The sequence below is a fragment of the Vicugna pacos genome, chromosome 8 (genome assembly GCF_048564905.1).
Source record: "Vicugna pacos chromosome 8, VicPac4, whole genome shotgun sequence".
NCBI classification, from domain to species: Eukaryota; Metazoa; Chordata; class Mammalia; order Artiodactyla; family Camelidae; genus Vicugna; species Vicugna pacos.
Genome location: NC_132994.1, coordinates 19,591,902 through 19,613,103, shown reverse-complemented (window position 1 = coordinate 19,613,103; position 21,202 = coordinate 19,591,902). Strand labels below are relative to the sequence as shown.

The following is a 21,202-nucleotide window of genomic DNA, read 5'->3' as shown; positions in this document are numbered from 1 at the left end:
GCACCCCTAATATCTGTGAGATTCTTGAGAGTAGAACATGTTTTTTTCCCCTCCTAACTCCAGTATCTAGAACTTAAATAAGCACAAACGTGCTGAGTACATATTTATCCCATTGCTTAGGAAGCAACGACATTATTTTGGGTCTGGAGCAGCTGGAAACTAACATGAGAGGCATTTCTGTTTGGTGACAGCGTGTGTAGCAAAGGCGAGGGAGGAGTGGAAGATATCCCTGGGGTTTGTGGCTTGTGAGCCCCCAGTGAAGGGAATCATTAACACAAATGGGGAGGTCCAGAAAGCTAATTTTTGGTGGGCTGAACTACGTAAGGAAAGAGATGATGAGTTTGTACTAGCTGAGCTTGTGAGAGGCTCCTGAATTATATGTTGTGGCTAGAAGTATTTTTCTATAAATGGGCTTGCATTTAGAGCAGAGATTCTGCAGCTGGGGATCATGGGCCACTAGTACCAGGGAATTTATGATCCCCTCTACGGCTGTAACTGGATGCAAAATTAGTGCTTCGGTGTTGGGAGTAAAATGGGGAAATGGTTTGTAGCCTTTATTTTAGAGAATTTGACATGTTGAAGTGTGGAGAATCACTCATGGAGATTCTAAGACTAGTAATGCTACTGGCCTTGAAGGCTACTGGAAAGTTCAGTTGAATCAAGAAGATTGGAACTACTTTGCTTCCCTTTTCTTTGCCTCATACTGTCAGTCAGATTCTATCCAATCTGAGAGACGTTTTTTGGGTTTATTCCTTCCATTTTCAGTAATAATTTTAAGCCTTTCATTCAGAGAATTGTTGTGTTATTTTATTTTTCTACTTTGGAAAACAAAACTATTTTTATTGGAAAGCAAAGTCTTTTGAGAATTGATATTCATTGGAGCTTGGGTAAGAATTTTTTAGGGTTGTGCTTCCTTCTGTGTTCTTTATTTCAGCTGGTGACACTACCCTCTCTCTATCCAGTCCCTTTTTATAGAGAACTGAGTGTCCTCAACTCTGTTCACTCCTTTTTCTGTCACAGATAGCCAAGTCCTTGTTTTCCTTCCTCAATATTGAATCTATTCCTTCCTCTCCATCCCTACTACCACCACCCTCCTACAATTCGGACTCTTAATTCCAGTTTATGAGTTTTCTTTTCAACACAACCAAGCAATTCTTGGACACTGGCTGATGTCCTACAATTTAACTCAGTTCGCACACTTTATCTGTAGAAAGTGTCAGATCCCTCAGGATAAAGGCTCAGCCCTACAAGGACCATCCCCGCCAAAGAAACATACACGCAGGTTGTCACCTGTCCTTCTGACCAACTGGGTATTTGCTAGAGCTGATTGTGCCGAGAACTCAAAGATATATTGTATTTACTAGAACACTAGTTTATTCTAAAAGAGTGTAATTTAGGAACAGCCAGCTGGAAGAGATGCAGAGGTCAAGGTTTGTTGGAGAGGGTGGAGCTTCCCTGCCTTCTTCAGGTGCATTCACTTTGCATTTCCACACATTCACCAACCCTAAAGCGCTCCGAACTTTTGAGTTTTTATTACATAGGCATGATTGAGTACACCTTTGGCCATTGGTGATTGAACTCTCAATTTCTAGCCTCTGTGCCCTCCCTCGAGGTCAGGAAGTGGGGCTGAAAGTTCCAATCCTCTAATCACAGGATCAGTTCTCCTGGCAGCCAACTCCCGTCTTAGCTGCTTCCCAAAATTCACCTCATTAACATAACAAGACACCTTTCTCTCTCTTCACAAGAAATTCCAAGGGTTTTAGGAGCTCTGCCCAGAATGCAGTCAAGACCAAATGTATATTTCTTACTATATAAATCACAGTATCACATCTTACCTCTTTGATTATTATCTATATTAAGGAAAAGGGAGGAGAGTGCTTAATTAAAAGCATGCATGAGTAAAGGACTGAAGTATGACTGAAGATCAAATCCATTCCCTTTAATTGCTTTTAGGACCTCCCACAAGTTGCATGACTCCCTGAAGTCTCAATTTCTTGATGTGCTATGTATTACATATGGTAACTGCCTAATATTTACAGAGAGTAGTTAAAAACAAGAACTCTGGAGTCAGATTCTGTGACATGGGTCCTGGTTCTGCTCCTAGCTTTGTGGCCTTACCCTTTTTTATTCTTCAGTTTCCTTATCTGTAAAATAGGGATAGTAGTACCTACTTTATGGTTGCTGTGAGGATTAGATGGTTAGAATATAGTAAATGCTGTCTATAAAAGTGGTTGCTATCATTGCTTTAAATAGGATTGTTGTGAGATCTAGATAATTCATTTGAGAGGCTTACCACAGTGTCTGGCCCATAGTAAGTAATCAATACATGTTTACTATAATAATAATTTTTTACAGACAGCTTTGAGGTATATTTCACATACCATATAATTCATCCAATTAAGTGTGCAGTGAAGTGATTTTTGCTGTGCTCACAGAATGTGCAAATATCACCATGGTCCATTTTGGGACATTTTTACTTCAAATAGAAGCCCCCATACAACATTGTAAATTAACTATACTTCAGTAAAATAAATAAGTAAATAAAGCACCCATATCCTTTAGCCATTCCTATTCTGGTCATTTAATATAAATTATCATTAATAAGACGAATCTGAATCTGTCACCATTCTGCATAAAAGCTCCACATTGTCTCCAGAATCAAAATTCAAGCTTTCTAAAATGGTGTATGAAGTGTTGTTTTTGTTTTTGTTTCTGTTTTTAATTTTACAGAAACTATTTCTGCCCATCTTATTTCCATTTCTTTTTGAAGTGTTTTTTGTTTTTTTTTTTAATCCAGCCAGATGGTTTTCAACTGTTGGCAATTTTGCCACTCTAGGGCAAATCTAGGTACATTTTTTTGATTGTCATAACTTGTGATGGGGGTGCTTCAGGCATCTGGGATACATCTTTTAGTGCACAAGGTAGCCTTCACAGCAAGGAATTACCCAGCCTGAAATGTCAGTAATGCAAAATTAAGAAAGAAACCCTAAAGATGTGTGCACCTAGTAACAGTATCAAAATATGTGAATCAAAAAGTTACAGACCAATACCACAGAAATACAAGCTATCATAAGAGAATACTATTAACGGCTATATGGAAACAAACTGGATAACCTAGAAGAAATGGACACATTTCTGGAAACGTGCAGCCCACCAAGACTGAATAAAGAAGAAATTGACCACTTGAACAGACCGATCACTAGAAAAGAAATAAAATTAGCAATAAGACAAACCTCCCTGGAAACAAAAGTCCAGGACCAGACGGCTTCACTGGGGAATTCTACCAAACATACAAAGAAGAGCTCATACTGGTCCTTCTCAAACTCTTACAAAAGATTGAAAAAGAGGGAGTACTCCCAAACTCATTCTGTGAAGTCACCATCACCCTGATAACAAAAAGTGACAGAAAAGGAAAAGTAGACAAATTCACAGTTGTAGTTGGAGACTGTTAACACTCTATCCTCAGTAATTGATGGAACAAATACAGAAAATCAGTAAGGATAGAGAACACCTGAACACTGTCAACAAACATGACCTGATTGACATTTACAGAGTGCTGTGCCAGGTAACTGCAGAATTCATGCTCTGCACATCTGGAACATTCACCAAGATAGATCAATCATATGCTGGGCCATTAAACAAGTCACAACAAATTTAGGAGTATTGAAATCATATAAGGTATATTCAGTTACCCCAATGAGATTACATTAGGGGCAGAACCTTACAAAGATACTGAGGAAAAGATCCCTAAATGTTAGAAATTAAACAAGAAAATTAAAAGAAACTGAGACCAAGAATAAAAAGGAAAAATCCAAACGATTAAGAATGAAAGAAGGCCACCATTACAGATTTTGTGTAAAAAATTTTATGCCAATAAATTAGAACATTTAGATGAAAGTGTTTGAAGAATACAAATTACCAAAACTCACTCCAGAAATAGACAAAAACAAGATAGAAATAGAATAAAACTTCCTTAAGCTGAAAAAGAGCATCTACATAAACAATCTTAGTAAATACAAGAATAGCCTAATTTAAAAATGGGTAAAAAGACTTAAATACATCACAAGAGAAGATGAATGGCCATTAAACACTTTTTACCATCTACCACTCCATCTCCACTAGAATGGCTAAAATTAAGACTCATAATACTATGTGTTGGTGAAGTTACATAGCACCTAGAGTGCTCAGATATTGCTGGTGGGATGTGAAATGGTGTAGATACTTTGGAAAACGATTTCTATTACAGTTAAACATTGAAACATTCCTTTAAATTTTTTTTTAAATTAAAAATAAAATTATCAAGTTAACCATTAACTTGACACCATGTGACCCAGCAATCTCATTCTTCAATAATAAAAAGATTAAGAGTAGTGAAAATATGTTCTGTAAATCTCTCATACACAAATGTTGATGGTAGCTTTGTTGATGATAGCTGGAAGCAGGGCAGATACCTGTCAACATGTGAATGGATAAACAAGTTATAGTACATTCATACAGTGAAAAACTAGTCAGTAATAAAATGGAGTAAATTAATACTACATACAACAACATGGATGATTGTCAGAAGCACTGTGCTGAGCAAAAGAAGCTGGACAGAAAAGAGTCCATACTATATGATTCAGTTTATGTAGAGTTCTAGAATAGGCGAATCTGATCTGTTTGCCTAGGGTGAGTGGGGCTTGACTTCAGAGACCATGAGGGAACTTTGGGTTCCATACTTTAATCAGGGTTGTGGTTACACAGGTGTGTATATACGTCAAAACTCACTAAACTATGTTTTAAATGGGTATGTTTGTGTAAATTATCTAAATAAAGTTGATATTTAAAACATTAAATATCTATTTCCTCTAATGCAGTTTTCCAGATTACCTTCTAAAGAAAAAATTCTTTAAAGATATTCTGGAGGTTTCCTCCCTATCCCCAAATATCCGTTTGCTTCACAATGTAACCACTTGCCCTGTTATTTTTTAATGATATCTTTAGAGGCTTATTTTATAAGGATATTCAGCAGTTGAAAATGTGAGGTCATGCCCCTGTGAATCATGACCAAATCTGTTAAGTTTCCTTGACTCCTATTTTTATGAAACCCTTTAGGTGGCCTCCTATAAACAGCAGAACTAATATTGATAGAACTTGTTTCGAGACAAAATGGTTCTGCAATCAGTGCTTTGTTCAGAATTAGGTATTTTTATGAGAGAACACCTTATTAATTTGGGAGACTTTGTAAGGGCTCAGGTGTAAAGTGAACTCTTTTCTGAGCAATAACTTTGGAAAAAATTATTATATTTTTGAATATGGCATTTAGGTTGTGTTCAAGCTTCTTTCTTATAGATACCATCTAGTGTCAAACTCTTTAGGCTATAAATTCATAGCACTGGGCTTGCTGGGTCAGAGGGAATACCCTTCCTGTAATTTAAACCCGCTGTCACATTGCCTTGCAGCAAGAGTTGTACAGGCCTGCATACACATTAGCAATATGAGACCTTTTACACACTTTTCAGTTTTCCTTTTTATGCTTATGGACATTCTGAGCCTAGGCACCAAAATTTTATGGTTTATTTCATCTTGTATGTCAGAGTATGGCTGTCTACTTTGGATCTGTTTTATTTATTTAACTCTGAAGCCTTCATAGGGATATATTCCCCTTCATTTTGAGAAATTGATTTTATCTCTATCCTCAAAGGAGTTTGCAGTTTTGCATACTAAGTGCACTTTTTTTTTTCTCATTTGATTCCTGTTTCCCTTCAAGAGCAAAAGAGTTGGAGGAAGCACTGGATTCCCTAGAAAGTGTGATGAATCTGAAACAACTTTAAAAAAAATAAAGATAGATTTATTCAGAGAGATACATACTCCATAGACAGAGTACAGGCTGTTTAAGAAGACAAGAGAAAGACCAGGAGATGCCAGGGTTGGGTGCTCAGTTTAAAGTAAAAATAGATACACACTCCTTCCACGTAGAGAGTGTGGGCCATCTCAGAAGTTGAGGGAGCAAAAGGCCTGAAACTTTATTTCTTAAGGAAGCTGTCTAGCATTTTACATGGAATCCTGGCGTCAGTCCTTATGCTTCAAACCCAAATGGACTGAAACTTACCTGTGACAGCCTTTACATTAAATTAACTCTAGTCCTCTATTGCAGAAGACCCCCACTAAGTTTTGTAAGATGAACTCAGTCATGAAGTCTGGAAATTAGATATTTTGATTCCCAGCTAAGTCTCTTTGTACTTCTGTAGCAGTACAAATGAGTATCATTTACATAGCAACTTTGTTTTGCCTCCCTCTCAGGTGTGGACACCGCAAGATCGCCAGTGTATCTTGAATACCTTAGCACAGTTACTCCTGGATAAGGACTGTGCTGTGCTGATTGGCCGCCAGCTGCGCCCTCTCCTTTTGGATTTATTGGAAAGGAATGCTGAAGCCATTAAAGCCGGAGGCCAAGTCAACCATGATTTACATGAACGGCTCTGTGTGTCAATGAGCAGACTTGTCGGTAACCACCCTGACGTCCTCCCGTGAGTAACAGCTTTACTTTTCATGTTTCTCTTTGTGGTGGTAGATCCTGGTCTCTCCTGGGGAGTAAGGGGGAGTCTGAGCTGAGATGAAGGGAAGGAGGGAAATGCAGAAAGCGGGGAGAGGAGTGATACTGTTTTATAAAAATAATCACAGCAAAATCCATTTGTCCAGGTCAGTTCAGTGACCATTTACTAGGTTTTAAGTCTTGACTATCAAGACAGGTCTGCAAAAATGACCAAGATGTGCTCTCAAGGAGTCTGTCATCTGGCAAGGTATCTATACAAGGCAGATCTAGATGAGTTTTAGCTGAAATTCTCACAGCTTCCACTTTGGTAGGTGAGATTCTTGCTGGAGCAGCTGAAGGGGGTGGCTTACAAGAACCCTAGTATCCCTTCCAGCTTTCTGTAAATCTGTCGAAATCCGAAGTGTGATAAGTTGTGTCAATCCTGGGTTTTAATATATTTCTCTTTTAACCTGCCCACTTTTCAACTTGGGCTGGTTCACCCTTTGTTAGGCAGCCTGGCGGTCTCCCGCTCCCACGAGGTTGCCATGGTGACACCCAGCTTAGTGCAGACACCTGGTCGGCAAAGCACACTGCAGCCCAAACTCCCAGCTCAAACAATCCTTCTGCCGCAGCCTCCCAAGTAGCCCGGGCTATGGGCCTGTGCCGCTGCATCTGGCTTTCTCAGACCCATAGTAAAATGTGGTTTGTGTGGAATAGTCAGAAGCAGCAAAATGAGTGTCGGGGGTTTTTCAGTTGAGAAGATAAAGCATTTTTGCTCTAAACGTGAATAACGTTGTTCTGTTTACTAATAGGAGCATTTCTTATATGCATCTCTTATTAGTCTTCCTCAGCACAACAGGTACACTTTGGCTTTTTTGGAAATATGGTCTCTGGTCTGTTCCACGAATAAGGGAATAAGAAATGAAGTCTTGAGGAAAAGCATAATTTCTATGAGCTTTTCTAAAAGAGGGAAAAAAATGGGCTCAGTTTGATGGAACTAAAACATGTACAGCAAAGTTAAAGATCACAATCGTACGAGGTAATCAGGAACCTGTGCTCTGGGTTGATGGAGAATCTGGACAGAGGCCTCCCTGGATGCTTTGATCACTTAGATTTATTTGACGGTCCTATTTCACAAGGTGTGCTGATTATCCTGTCCTTACCCTACAGGGACGTGTGAGTAACTTGAACTCCCATTTCTCTTAAGCCTTTGATGGAGTACTTCTGAATTGTGTTTGAGAATCATTAAGATGATGATTAGCTACATCTGGTTTCCAATCATGTTCAGATGTTACATTCTTATTAAATGAATGTGAGGCACATCCCTACTTTTTCTTCTTTTCATTTCCAAGGTGGTATATTTTATTTATACTCCCACCTTGTTCGAAAAATGATATAAAGTAGCTTCAAAGGTGCTCGTGATTAGAGTAACTTAAAAACAAAGTGCCATCTGTGTAAATGATACATCAATGTATGATATAAAATGAACTGTAGGCAGTGATATGGAATGGAATTTTGATTTTTTGTTTTAAGAAATTTAGCTGATTAATTTGGCTCATGCCCCAAATTTCCTCTGTAGAGGAAATTGCTAATATACAAGGAATATACCTAATATATTTAGATAGGATGCAGTCATTCATTCAGTAGGTAAATATAGGAGTCCTCCTTGTTAAGCTCTGGGTCACATCATGGGAGTAAGAGAGTCAAATGTAATGGGTTTCTGTACTTGCAAACAGGAGGACACAATACATTAATAAAGATGCAAGCCAAATACTTAAGGGCAGTAAGGAAATCATTAAAATAAGAAAAATAAGTGTGTGGGTAAGGATGAATCTCTATAGAAAAAACAAGAACGACCTGAGAGGAGGAACCCAGTCAGGCTCCCTCTGGTCCTAATGACATTCATTTTCGGGTTCACACCTTTTTCTGAGATCAGAGTGCCTACCTGTGTGGCGTTTCCACCCCGGTATCTCAGAAGTAACAGGACATTTCTTTTTATTCCCTTGCTTGTGCTAGTTGTTCATTACTGGTCTCTGCCCCCCACTTCCCACCTCCAGCTTTATTGACATGTAATTGACACATAGCATTGTGTAAATTTAAGGTGTACATGTTGTGATGTTGTTTGTTCATTACTGTTTTGCACCTAGAGTCCTTGAACAAAATTTTTACTCTTGCAGATTCTTTGTCAGGACTCTGAGAACACTCCTGGTCCATTGATGCTTTCTTGTTTCTGATATACAAATTAGGTTTCAAAGATCTGTTTTTAAAAAAATCAGTTAGTTCTTCCTAACTTTCCATTTTTGCTTTGTGGATCATTTCATGTGGTTAATATACTACATTTTGTGTTGGTTTTTTTCCTTTAGTGTTCTCTCAAGAGTATAACCTTACTTTTAAATTGCATCTTTTAGTTCTTTGCTTTTTCTTTTAGTTTGTTCCTACTTTCTCTCGTTTCTCCCCTTTCCTTGGTCCTTGCAGGTCCCTTTAACACACTCTCCTGTCAGCCATGGCATGAGAATCTTGTGGAAGCTGCCTTTCCGTAATGATGAGGACTACTGCAACAACTACTCTTGCGTTTCATTGACATCTGAGCCCTCAGAGATTAGGTGTTATTCCTGTTTTACAGATGAGGAGACTGAGGTTAAATAACTTGCCCAAGACCCCCTTGCTAGAAAGTGGCAGAGCTAGAATTCAGTCCTAGGTTGGTTGCCTCCAAAGCCTGTGCTCTTTTTTTCTGCTTTGTGGTTCTGCCCACTTATCTATCCTGTCTGAGCCATTCGTGTGTTTGTTGTCTGAATTATACAGAACTTGATCTTAACAGCATGTTATAGCTCATGATTATATTTGTAATCACAGGAGGAAAAGAATACAGCAGTCCCTCTTTATCCATGGTTTCATTTCCTGTGGTTTCAGTTACCGAAGTCAACCATGTCCAAAAAACTTAAATGGAAAATTCCAGAAATAAACAATTCATAAATTTTAAATTGCTTGCTGTTCTGAGTAGAGTGATGAAATATCGTGCTATTCTGTCTGGGACGTGAGTCATCTCTTTGTCGAGTATATCCATGCTGGATTTGCTACCCACCCATTTTTCACTTAGTAGCTGTCTGGGTTGCAGTATCACAGTGCTTGTATTCAAGTAACCTTTATTTTGCTTAAATAATGGCTTCAAAGTGCAAGGATAGTAATGCTGGTAATTCGGATTGTCTCTTACTGTGCCTGGTTTATAAACTAAATTTTATCATAAGCATGTATGTATAGGGAAAAAACAGTGTGTATAGGGTTCGGTACTCTCTGTAGTTACAGACATCCACTGAGGTCTTGGAATGCATCCTCCATGGATAAGGGGGTACTGCTCTAATCACTCAGGTTCACTTGGATTTTATTGGGTTGATTTCTTGGCTTTAGTTTTGCATTTACTGCCAGTTTGTCCTGGACATGTGAATCCACGTCATGCTTTGTCTTTGATTGCAAAGAGCAATAATGGGTGGGCCTACTTACGGTCTTCTGTGAACAATAGCAGATAGAAGATTTGTGAATCTGCAGTGGGAATTAGGAATGTGAATTTTGAACTGAATGCTGGTGTTTTAGTAATAAGATATATGTATACAGACTTTGTAGTGTTTAAATACATAGATATATGTTATCTTTGTGATCTTTGTACTGTGACGTAGTTAAGCACTATTGTCTCATTTCAAATCTTCAGAGAGGTTAACTAAGTTAAGTGTCAGAGCCAGAACTGGACCACAGGTCTGTCTTCTAGATACTTGAAGCAGTGTGATGAACTAGCTGCCTAAGTAAGGGGCTCCTTGAAGATTAGATATTTAACTAGGTTGCATTTGACCCCTTACGACTCCTTGTCTTACCTCAGGAAAGAGACCGTCCTTAGTCTTCCAATATTCTCTAGGGAAAAAACTGATCATATTATTCTCTGGCTAAGTATTCTTTATTGGTTCACCCATTGTTACTTAGGTCAGATTTTTAGAGCGCTCTCTCAAAATGATGGGTCTCTGGAGAAAAGGGTGCTGTAGTCAGCTAAGTTCAGGAGGGAATATCAACCAGTTCTCCTTTCGTATACTTACAGTGGACCACAGTCTTCCCCCACTTACAGCCAATGCCCGTCCACTCTGCTCATTTCCTCTTACCTGCAATGACCTCTTAGGTCTGGTTGACCACTTGATGACTGCTTGTCTGCCGACATGTTTGTTTGTTGCTACCTGTTGGTTCCTCATGTGCTGCCAACACCAGCTGCCCACAAGCTAGTGGAGTACCAGACTCCCACACTGCAACTGCCATGTCTCTCTTCCAAGCCACAGCTGAATCTTAAAAGATCCATTTGTCCAGTCTCCTTCAAAATATCATGAGCATTAATTTACCAAGCCTGTATTCCTGTTTGCCTGGTTTGCTCGTTGAACTCCAGGCCTTCCCACCCATCCCCTGGATTCTTATTTTTGTATCCTCTCACCCAGCTGACATCCAAGCCTCTTCCCTGTGTCTGCTCCATAACCTGCACACTCCCTTATGTACTTAGCCTCTTCGAATGTTCCTTTTGCCTCTTGGCCTTCACTGAGTTGCGGTGCTCTTGATACTGTGTTGCTTTTTGTACTCAGGTGGGTGTTCTTTAATCTCTCTCTCCACATCCCCAAGGGTCAGCATGTCTAGTGGGTGTCCCTTCTGTTCTGTGAAGTTTTCTGGGCACTCTTTCCCTATTCTGTATCACCCTTGTTTCTGTGACACCTGCCATCTTCTGCTTTATTTTCTGCTGCTGCTTTTTGTGATCATTGACCAACCTCCTCTTCCTTCTTTGAAGAACTTGGCAACTGGCCCATCATCTTCTTCCCCACTGCTGCTCCTGTATCACACTTGGAACACCCATACAATGCTGACTTTGTTGTTCCTTGACTAGCTAATCTCCAGTCCACTTCTTTTATCGTTTCACTTACCCACTCCCCGCAGTGGTTATACCCTGGGTCTAGCTCTCATCTGCACCACCACCTTAGAAATCAGTGACTCAAACGTCCCATTCCTAGACGGCTGCCTTCTATCCCACTAGCTCACTTGTTTAAGTACACTTAACACACTGTTCTTTCTTCCTATCTATCAGCTCCTTCCTGTTTGTACCTTCTTATGCAGGTTAAAATTCTATTTTCCACATTATGGTTGCTGTCTTTCTATTAATTTCTGCTTCTTTGTGCATCTGTTCAGTGTTCATGTCTTTCTAGAAAACTCCAACTCTTGATGAATCCACTTTCTTCATGTGTGCAGTAGAGCAACTGAACCACACATCTTGGTATGGAATTGAAAAGCCTGGATTCAAAATAGGCTCTCTTAGTGGCTTTGTGACCTTGAGCAAATAACCTAACCACTCTAGACTTCAGATTTCCTTAGCTGTACATTTGGGATGATAATATCTGCTGTCGAGAGTCTCCCTTGTTCTACTCTTACCTCAGAGTAGACCTGGGTAACGAGAGTGCAGAAAGAGCTAAACTGATAGCATTCGTCATAGACCAGCACATGCAGAGCACAAAGGAGTTTGCTCTTACTCCTTTTCCCACTGCTTGAATTTCCTTCTCTTCACCTTGTCAAGGAGTACAATAGAAACAAGGAGGCTCTGTTACCTCATTTACTACCCTATCTTCTTGACCAGAATCTAGTGAGCATCAACATGTATACAGTATACATTCTTATAGTATGTATAAATTTTTAAAGTTTATTTTCATTTTAAAAATGCACATACTTTTTTTGTTATGGTAAAAAAAATATAAAATTTACCATCTTTACCGTTTTTAAGTGTACAATTCAGTAGTGTTAAATATAATTACGTTGTTGTAAAACAGATCTCCAGAAGCTTTTCATCTTGTAGAACTGAAAATTTATACCCTTTATTTATTTATTTTTGGGGGAGGGTCATTAGGATTATTTATTTATTATTTTTTTAAAGGAGGTACTTGGGATTGAACCCAGGACATTGTGCATGCTAAGCACACGCTCTACCACTGAGCTATATCCTTTCTCTCCAAACTTTATACCCTTTAAACAATTCTCCTTTGTTCCTTCCCTCCAGCCCCTGGTAACCCCCATTCTACTTTCTGTATCCATGAATTTGACTACTTTAGATACCTCATATAAATAGAATCATACAGTATTTGTCCTTTTATGGTTGGCTTGTTCCACTTAGCATGATGTCCTGAAAGTTCGTCTGTGCTGTCAAGTGTGACAGAATTTCCTTCCTCTTTAAGTCTGCATGCTAATTCATTGTATGTATATACCACTGTTTATTCATCTGTCAGAAGACATTTGGGTTGCTTCCACTTCTTGGCTATTGTGAATAGTGCTGTTATGAAAGTGGGTATGCAAATAGTTCTTTGAGACCCTGCTTTCAGTTCTTTCGGTTATGTACCTTGAAGTGGGATTGCTGGGTCTATGATCAGTGCATCACGTGGTGCACTGTATTTCAGTCTATAATTAAAATAGTATGTTTGCTTTGTGGTGAAAAAAAATGCTAGTTTTATTTCTATTTTTTAAAGTAACCTCCATACTGTTTTCTGTGGCATTGCAGTTTTGTGATATCACTGACAGTGACAAGGTTTCCAGCTTCTCCACATCCTTACCAACAATTGTTACTTTTCTTTTCTTTTTCTTTCTTTTTTTTCTTTTTTTTGATGAAGTTATCCTAATAGATGTGATGTGATAGCTCACCTCACATCTGTGGTGAGTGGTTGTGGTTGTGGTTTTAACTTGTATTTCTGTGATGGTTAGTGATGTTTTATGTGCTTGTTGACCATTTGTATGTCATCTTTGAAGAGACATCTATTCAAGTTCTTTGTCCATTTTTTAATCAGTTGATTTTTTTTTTTGAGTTGTAGGAATTCTTTGTGTTCTGGATATTAATCCCTTATACATGGTTTGCAGCTTTTTTTCCCCCATTCTGTAGATTGTTTTTTTGCTTTGTTGATTGTTTCCTTTGCTGTGCAGAAGCTTTTTAGTTTGATGTAGTCCTGTTTGTCTATTTTTGCTTTTGCTACTTGTGCTTTTGGTATCATAGCCAAAAATTATCGCCAAGTACAGTGTTACGAAGCTTTTCTCCCTGTGTGTTATTCTAGGAGTTTTATAGTTTTGAAGTTATGTTCAAGTCTTTAATTCACTTTGAGTTAATTTTTTAAATAGTGTAATATAAAGGTTTGGCTTCATTCTTTTCATGTGGATATCCAGTTTTCCCAACACCATTTGTTGAAGAGGTTATCCTTTCCCCATTGTGTTGCTTTGGCTCCCTGTCAAGATAATATGACCATATATGTGAGTGTTCGACTCTATTTTACATTGGTTTGTGTTTTTTTCTCCCACTACCATACTGTTTTGATTACTGTAGTTTTGTAGTGTTTTGAAACCAGGTAATGTGAATTCTCCAACTTTGTTCTTTTTCAAAATTGCTTTGACTAATCAGGGTCCGTTGAGATTCCATATGCATTTTAGGATAATTTTATTCTATTTCTTCAAAAAATGCTGTTGATATTTTCGTAGGGATTGCATTAGATCTCTAGATCACTTTGGGTAGTATTGACATGTTAACAATATTAAGTCTTTGAATCCATGAACATGAGAGATCTTTCCATTTGTTTTTGTCTTCTTTAATTTCTTTCAGCAGTATTTTGTAATTTTCGGTATACAGGCTTTTTTACTTCCTTGGTTGGGTTTATTCCTAAGTATTTCATTCTTTTTAATGCTGTTGTAAATGGAATTATTTTCTTAATTTACTTTCCCAATTGTTCATTGTTTGAGTATAGAAACCGAACTGATTTTAGTATGTTGATTTTGTATCCTGCAACTTTGCTGAATTTGTTTATTCTTTTTTAAACCTTAAAATATCTGTTCAACTTTTATTTTTTGAGGGGCAGTAGTTGGGTTTATTTATTAATTAATTTTTAACAGAGGTACTGGGAATCGAACCCAGGAGGACCTCATATATGCTAGACATGCACTCTACCACTGAGTTATACCCACCCCTCTGAATTTGTTTATTCTAACAGGTTTTTGTCTTTGTTTTTGAATTCTTTATGGTTTTCTGAATCTAAGATTGTGTCATCTGTGACCAAAGAAAATTTTATTTCCTCCTTTCCAATTTGGATACCTTTTGTTTCTTTTTCTTGCCTAATTGCACTGGCTGGGACTTCCAGTACTATGCTGAATAGAAGTGGGTAGGGCAGGCATCTTTGTCTTGTTTCTGATCTTAGAGAAAAGCATTCAGTCTTTCACCATATAATATGATATGAGCTGTGGGTTTTTCATATATGGCCTTTATAATGCTGAGATAGTTTCTTTGTATTACAGGTTTGGTGAGTGTTTTTATCATGAAAGAGTCTTGAATCTTGTCTTCATTAATTGGGACCATCATGTGTTTTTTTCCTTTAGTCTGTTAGTGTGTATTACATTGATTTTTGTATGTTGATCCATTATTGCATTCCAGGAATGAATCCCACTTGGTCATGGTGTATAATCTTTTTAATGTGCTATTGATTTTGGTTTGCTAATGTTTTGTTGAGGACTTTTGCATCACTATTAATCAGGAATATTGATCTGTAGTCTTCTTCTATTGTGTGTTGTCTGCTTTGGTATCAGGGTGATGCTATCCTCATAAAATGAACTTGGAAGTGTTCTTGAAGAAGATTGATGTTAATTCTTTAAGTCTTTGGTAGAATTTTCCAGTGAATCCATCTGATCCTGGGCTTTTCTTGGTTGGGAAGTTTTTGATTAATGATTCAGTCTCCTTACAAGTTATTGGACTGTTTAGATTTTCAATTTCTTTATTATTCAGTCTGGAAATGTGTGTTTCTAGAAATATATTCATTTCTCCTGGGCTATTCAGTTTGTTGGCGTATGATTGTTTGTAGCTTTCCTTATAATGTTTTTTTCTCCCTGTGGCATTAGTGATAATGTCCCCTCATTCATTTCTGATTTTAATTATTTGAATCTTCTGTCTTTTTTCTTAATCTAAGATTTTATCACTTTTCTTTTTAAAATTTTTTCTCAATTTTTAAAAAAATTCAAGTATAGTTGATTTACAATATTGTGTTAGTTTTAGGTGTGCAACAAAGTGATTCACTTATACATATACGTATATATCTATATTCTTTTTCAGATTCTTTTCCATTATAGGCTATTACAGATATTGAATAGTTTCCTATCCCTTTTCTTGATCTTTTCAGAAACCAACTCTTAGTTTTATTGATTTTTTTCCCCCTGCTGTTTTTCTATTCTCTATCTCTGTGCTAATTTTTATTACTTCCTTCTTTTGCTACCTTTGGGTTTAGCTTGTTCTTTTTTTAGTTTCTTGAGGTGTAAAGTTAGGTTGTTAAATTGAGATCTTTTTAAATAAACATGTTTATAGATATAAACTTCCCTCTTAGCATTGCTTTTGCTGTATACCATAAGTTTTGGTATGTTGTGTTTTTCTTTTCATTTGTTTCAAGATATTTTCTAATTTTCCTTGCGACTTCTTTGACTCAACTGGTTGTTTTCAGAGTGTATTGTTTAATTTACACCTACTTGAGGGTTTTCCAGTTTTCCTTCTGTGGCTTTCTACTGTCATTCCATTGTGATATTTTGTATAATTATCCAAAAGATATTTTGTGTAATTTCAATACATTAAAGTTTGTTGAGACTTGTTTTGTGTCCTAACATGTGGCCTATCCTAGAGAATGTTCTGTGTACATGTGAGAAGAATGTAGATTCTGCTGTGCAGGGCAGAGTATTCTGCACATGTCTTTTAGGTCCCTTTGGTCTGTAATGTTGTTCATGTTCTCTGTTTCCTTATTGATCTTCTGTCCCATTCTATCCATTTAACATCTGTTTTGTCTGATATTAATATAGCCACTCCTGCTCCCTTGTGGTTACCATTTGTGTAGAAGTTTTTTTTTTTTAATCTCTTCACTTTCAGCTTTTGTGTAGCCTTAGATCCAAAGTGGGTCTCTTGTACATAGTACATAGTTTGATTCTGTTTTTGTGTCCATTCAACCAATCTATGTCTTTTGTTTCAGAGTAAATCATTTACATTAAATGTAATTACTGATATGGAAGGACTTACTATTGCCATTTTGTTAATTGTTTTCTATATGTCTTCTAACTTTTTGTCCCTCTTTCCAATCTTACTGCCTTTGTTATGTTTCATGAGACTCCCCTTCATCTTTTAAGATGCAATGAAAGCATCTCTTCTTGATTCTCCCGTGTTCAGTTGAATCTATTTTCTTTGTGCCTCTTGTTTCTGTAACTGTCTTCCTTACTAGACAGCAAGCTCCTCAGGGAAAGTATCATCTTGGTTTTGTACCCCTAGGACTTGAAACAGTGTCTGACTCACAGTGAGAAGTCAATAAATATTTGTGGCAAATAAGTGTATTTTCAGTAGTAAACACCTGCAATATAACTCATTGTGGTTTTTGTTTCTTCTAGACATCTCATGCCATGATCCTGGTTCCTGAACTTGAACAGGATACAAATCTTAGGACTAGGTGGCTTTAGCATTTCTCTCTCTTCTCATCCTTGGAAAGTTCTTATCATGTTCTGTTGTCCTGTCTCAAAGTGGAGATGTATACTTTGATATTCTCACCAACCAATGAAAATTTTCTTTCTTTCTGAAGGTTTGCTCTCAGATATTTCAAGGACACTTCTCCAGTCTTTCAAAGACTCTTCCTAGAGAGTTCGGATGCAAATCCAGTTCGCTATGGACGCAAGCGGATGAAGCTCCGGGACCTGATGGAAGCAGCTTACAAGTTTCTGCAGCAAGAGCAGTCTGTGTTCCGGGAGCTCTGGGACTGGAGTGTGTGCGTCCCTCTCCTCAGAAGCCATGACACCTTGGTTCGCTGGTGCGTAGCTGTTGGCCTTTTCCTGTGCTTCCAGGGTTGGTAGGTGAAGGAAGTCTGGAGTTACGTGCGTGAGGAGGGAAAAGAGACCATTTAAAATGTGTTGATTTTGTTCTTGTACCTTTGGGCTTATTCCCTTTCCTTAATTGTATATCACTTCAGAGGAAAATCACAGGGTATGAATGAGTTCCATCTTTTTTGTGTTCCATCAAGTGAATTTATTGTGCCTGATTTGTGCTTTCTATCCTTAAGTGTATTATGTTAATATATAAGATTCCCTTTCCTACTGTTCATTGGCTAGCAAATTTTCTTTATTCTTTAGAATCAGCTGCAAGTCCTAAGTTTTTATTCTTTGGTTTTCACCAGGTACACAGCCAATTGTCTTGCTTTAGTCACCTGTATGAATGAAGAACACAAGTTATCATTCCTTAAGAAGATTTTTAATAGTGAGGAACTGATCCATTTCAGGCTGAGGTAAGCAGGAGCATTCCTGGAGACCTCCATGTGGCTTTACTGAGTACTGGAGTAACTGATAAGATAGATCCCTGTTTCCCTCAGGTTACTAGAAGAGGCCCAGCTGCAGGACTTGGAGAAGGCCTTGGTTTTGGCCAATCCAGAAGCCTCCATTTGGCGTAAGGAGAAGGGGCTGCAGTACTTACAAGGACACCTTGTTTCAGCTGACCTCTCCCCCAGGGTGACTGCTGTCTGTGGTGTGGTGCTGCCTGGGCAGCCGCCGGCCCCCAGAGAACAGGTATGTCAGTGTTGGTGGGGTGTGTGCTCTCTTTCCCCACCTAACACTGAGTCTGCTTTTTCCCTTGCCTGGACTCTGTGTTACATGTGAGCCAAATCGAGTTTTCCAAATTGCTGTTCCATTTACACAAGCATTCAGAAAGAGACTAAGAGAAATTTATCCAGGGCCCTCCTCTCTGAGATTCCCTTTGTCCCTGTTCAATGTTAAATTATTAATTGTAATGATGCCTGCTTGATGCTTTCACTTTTAGCAAAGCTCTTCCGTATAGGATCTCATTTACTTGCTATGACAGCTGTCTGAAGAAAATACCATATTTATGTAAAACAAGGCAGAATGACTTGCCCAGGACCCTTGGGCTGCCCTTTGGCAGAGACAAGGTCGGCCCAGGTGTAACTCCCAGCAGCCTCTTTCTGTCAGAATATTCTCTTTGCCTGTTGTGTGGGAGGCTAGTATGTGACTTGAACTTACCCTGTGGTAGAAAATGACCTTCTTTCCAAGAATGTGGCTCCAGACCATACTTTGAAAAGGCTTGTAGATCATAATCTGGTTCCATAATCTGGAACCACAGGGAGCCGATCTGTTTTTCCCCAGCAGTCCTTAGTTGTCATTTGTCTGATGGTCAAATCCACCGAATTTTCTTCTTGTAACAAATTCTGGGTTATTCCTTGAATCATCAGTTTGTCCCTGGGAAGTTCAGTTCAAAAGATATCTATAAATGGAATTAAGACCTTTAAGCACTTTAAATTGTGTTCCTAACACCGACCCTCAGTTTCCTAGATCACAGCTGCTTCTACTGGTAACAGGAAAAGAGTAGCCCCTGACTTGGATAGTAGGTTGGTAAGATAGAATTCAAGGAAGGACTGTGAGGATGGTGCCACTCATAACCGCTTTTGTGCTGTAAAGTTGTCATGTAATTAAGAAAAAGGTAGTGAGGTAGAGGAGAGCCTTCCATTTCAAGTGCCAAGAGACAATGGAAAGGGATGGCAATTTGGGGAGAATATTGAGCATGTGTTTATAATGCACTATGATATAAAATAACTCTTCTATGCCTGAAAAAAAAGATATGTATAACATAGATATAACTTAAGCTCAATGATTGTTCATAAACTGAATATATCTGTTGTCAACACTGAGATACCAACGTTTCCAAAGTCCCTTATGTTTCCCTCTGGTCAGTAAGACCCCCCCCCCCCATTCTCCTAACATAGATTAGGTTTGGAGCATTAGAACTTTAACGTAGGAAAGGATTCTGGTTGGGGTGGATTTGGTATTAGGTAGCAGTGGCAGAGCACTGGGGCCGAAGTGCAGACTGATGCTACAGACCAGCCTGCCTGTTCATTGCTGAGATTAGCAGCCTTGCAAAATTTCAAGGAGTAACAGCCCTGAATCTCAATCTATCCCCACATATCTTTAGGGGACAAGCCATATTGGAGTAGTTACCATTCCTTAAAAGTTAATAATCATTGCACTTTTCCAAGATTTCTTTTTCCTGTGTCATATTAGGTGCATTACTATTAAAATTTTAAAAGTTGTAGTAAAATAAATGCGACATTTGCTATCTTTAACATTTTTAAATGTATATTTCAGTGATATTAGTATATTCACATTATTGTGCAAGAAAGTCCAGAACTTTTTCATCTGGCAAAACTAAAACTGTCCATTAAACATACTGGGTGCATTTTTTTTTAACCTTTTGTTACGGAAGACATATTCCAAAGTAGAAATAACAGTGTAATGAATCCACATGTCTCCATCATCCAGCTTCAGTGATTATAAATTCATGATCAATTATGTTGCATTCATATTTCTGAACACTTTCCCCACATCATATTTTGAAGCAACTCCCATATACCATGTCATTTCTTACCTAAAAACAGATTTTTTTGTTTGTTTGTTTGTTTTTTCCCCACAAATTGAAGGTTTGTGGCAACCCTGCCTTGAGCAAGTCTGTTGGTACCATTTTTCCAACAGCATTTGCTTACTTCGTGTCTCTGTGTCACATTTTGGTAATTCTCACAGTATTTCAAACTTTTTCATTGTTATTATACCTGTTATGCTGATCTGTGATTGGTGATCTTTGATGTTACTGTTGTAAAGACTACAACTTGTCAAAGTCTCAGGTGATAGTTAGCATTTTTTAGCAATAAACTATTTTTTAAGGTACATATATTGTTCTTTAGACATAAAGGTATTGCACACTTAATAGACCCCAGTATAGTGTAAACAAAACTTTTATATGCACTGGGAAACCAAAAAAATTGTGTGACTCGCTTTACTATAATACTTGTTTTATTGCTGTGGTCTAGAATCAAACCTGCAGTATCCTGAGGTGTGCTTGTACTTTAGTGTGTATAAAAAAAGAGAATGATTTAAAAATTCCCAGTACTCTTTATTACACCTGGGAAAAATTGTACAATTTTATAATATAAGATATATTTTTAGTGTCCTTATTTCCTCGTAAGTGTACTTATTGTGTGCATTCTTGATCTTAGGCTGGAAATCCTAGAATAGCAAAAATCCAGTCGTGACAGATGAGGTTTGCTCCCATCCCCCATGTGTCAACTCTTTTGGCTTCTTAAACTTTGGAAGACTCTTTCTTAAACTTATTAGTAAATTTATCGGCAGAGGTTTATGTAAAGATCAGTTTCTATTGTTGTAGAAGTTAACCTGTGCCCTGTATGGAAAGACTCTTCTTGACGAGCTTTTTCTTTCTCATTTGCCTCCTTAGGCTAGTAATAGGAGTTCTTCTCGTGAACAGGAGCTGGCCTTTAGGTCCTATGTGCTGGTTGAATCAGTCTGCAAAAATCTTCAGACTCTGGCTATGGCAGTGGCTTCTCAGAATGCTGTGTTATTGGAAGGACCAATTGGATGTGGCAAAACTTCCCTAGTTGAACATTTAGCTGCAATGACAGGTAGAAGGAAGCCCCCTCAGCTTCTCAAAGTCCAGCTTGGAGATCAGACTGACAGTAAGGTAACTAAGAAATGGCAAATTGTGTTGTGTGAGTGTGCTTGTGAATATTTGCATTAAATTTTTATTTTTGCTAAAGGAGTATGAGAATAGTTATTGGTTTTCCTCATAACTAACGG

The 21,202-nt window shown here is 38.0% G+C and overlaps 1 protein-coding gene across 2 annotated transcripts in view; it reads left to right on the top strand.

Moving 5' to 3' along the window:
* Positions 1 to 21,202, top strand: part of MDN1 (midasin AAA ATPase 1) — a 139,510-nt gene that overhangs the window by 1,074 nt on the left and 117,234 nt on the right. For both annotated transcript variants that reach the window (XM_006200336.4, XM_015235997.3), the window contains exons 2-6: positions 6,283 to 6,509; positions 17,143 to 17,367; positions 17,731 to 17,838; positions 17,923 to 18,115; positions 20,844 to 21,086. In XM_006200336.4, the coding sequence (XP_006200398.2) occupies positions 6,283 to 6,509; positions 17,143 to 17,367; positions 17,731 to 17,838; positions 17,923 to 18,115; positions 20,844 to 21,086 (996 nt within the window). The remainder of the gene's footprint in view (positions 1 to 6,282; positions 6,510 to 17,142; positions 17,368 to 17,730; positions 17,839 to 17,922; positions 18,116 to 20,843; positions 21,087 to 21,202) is intronic.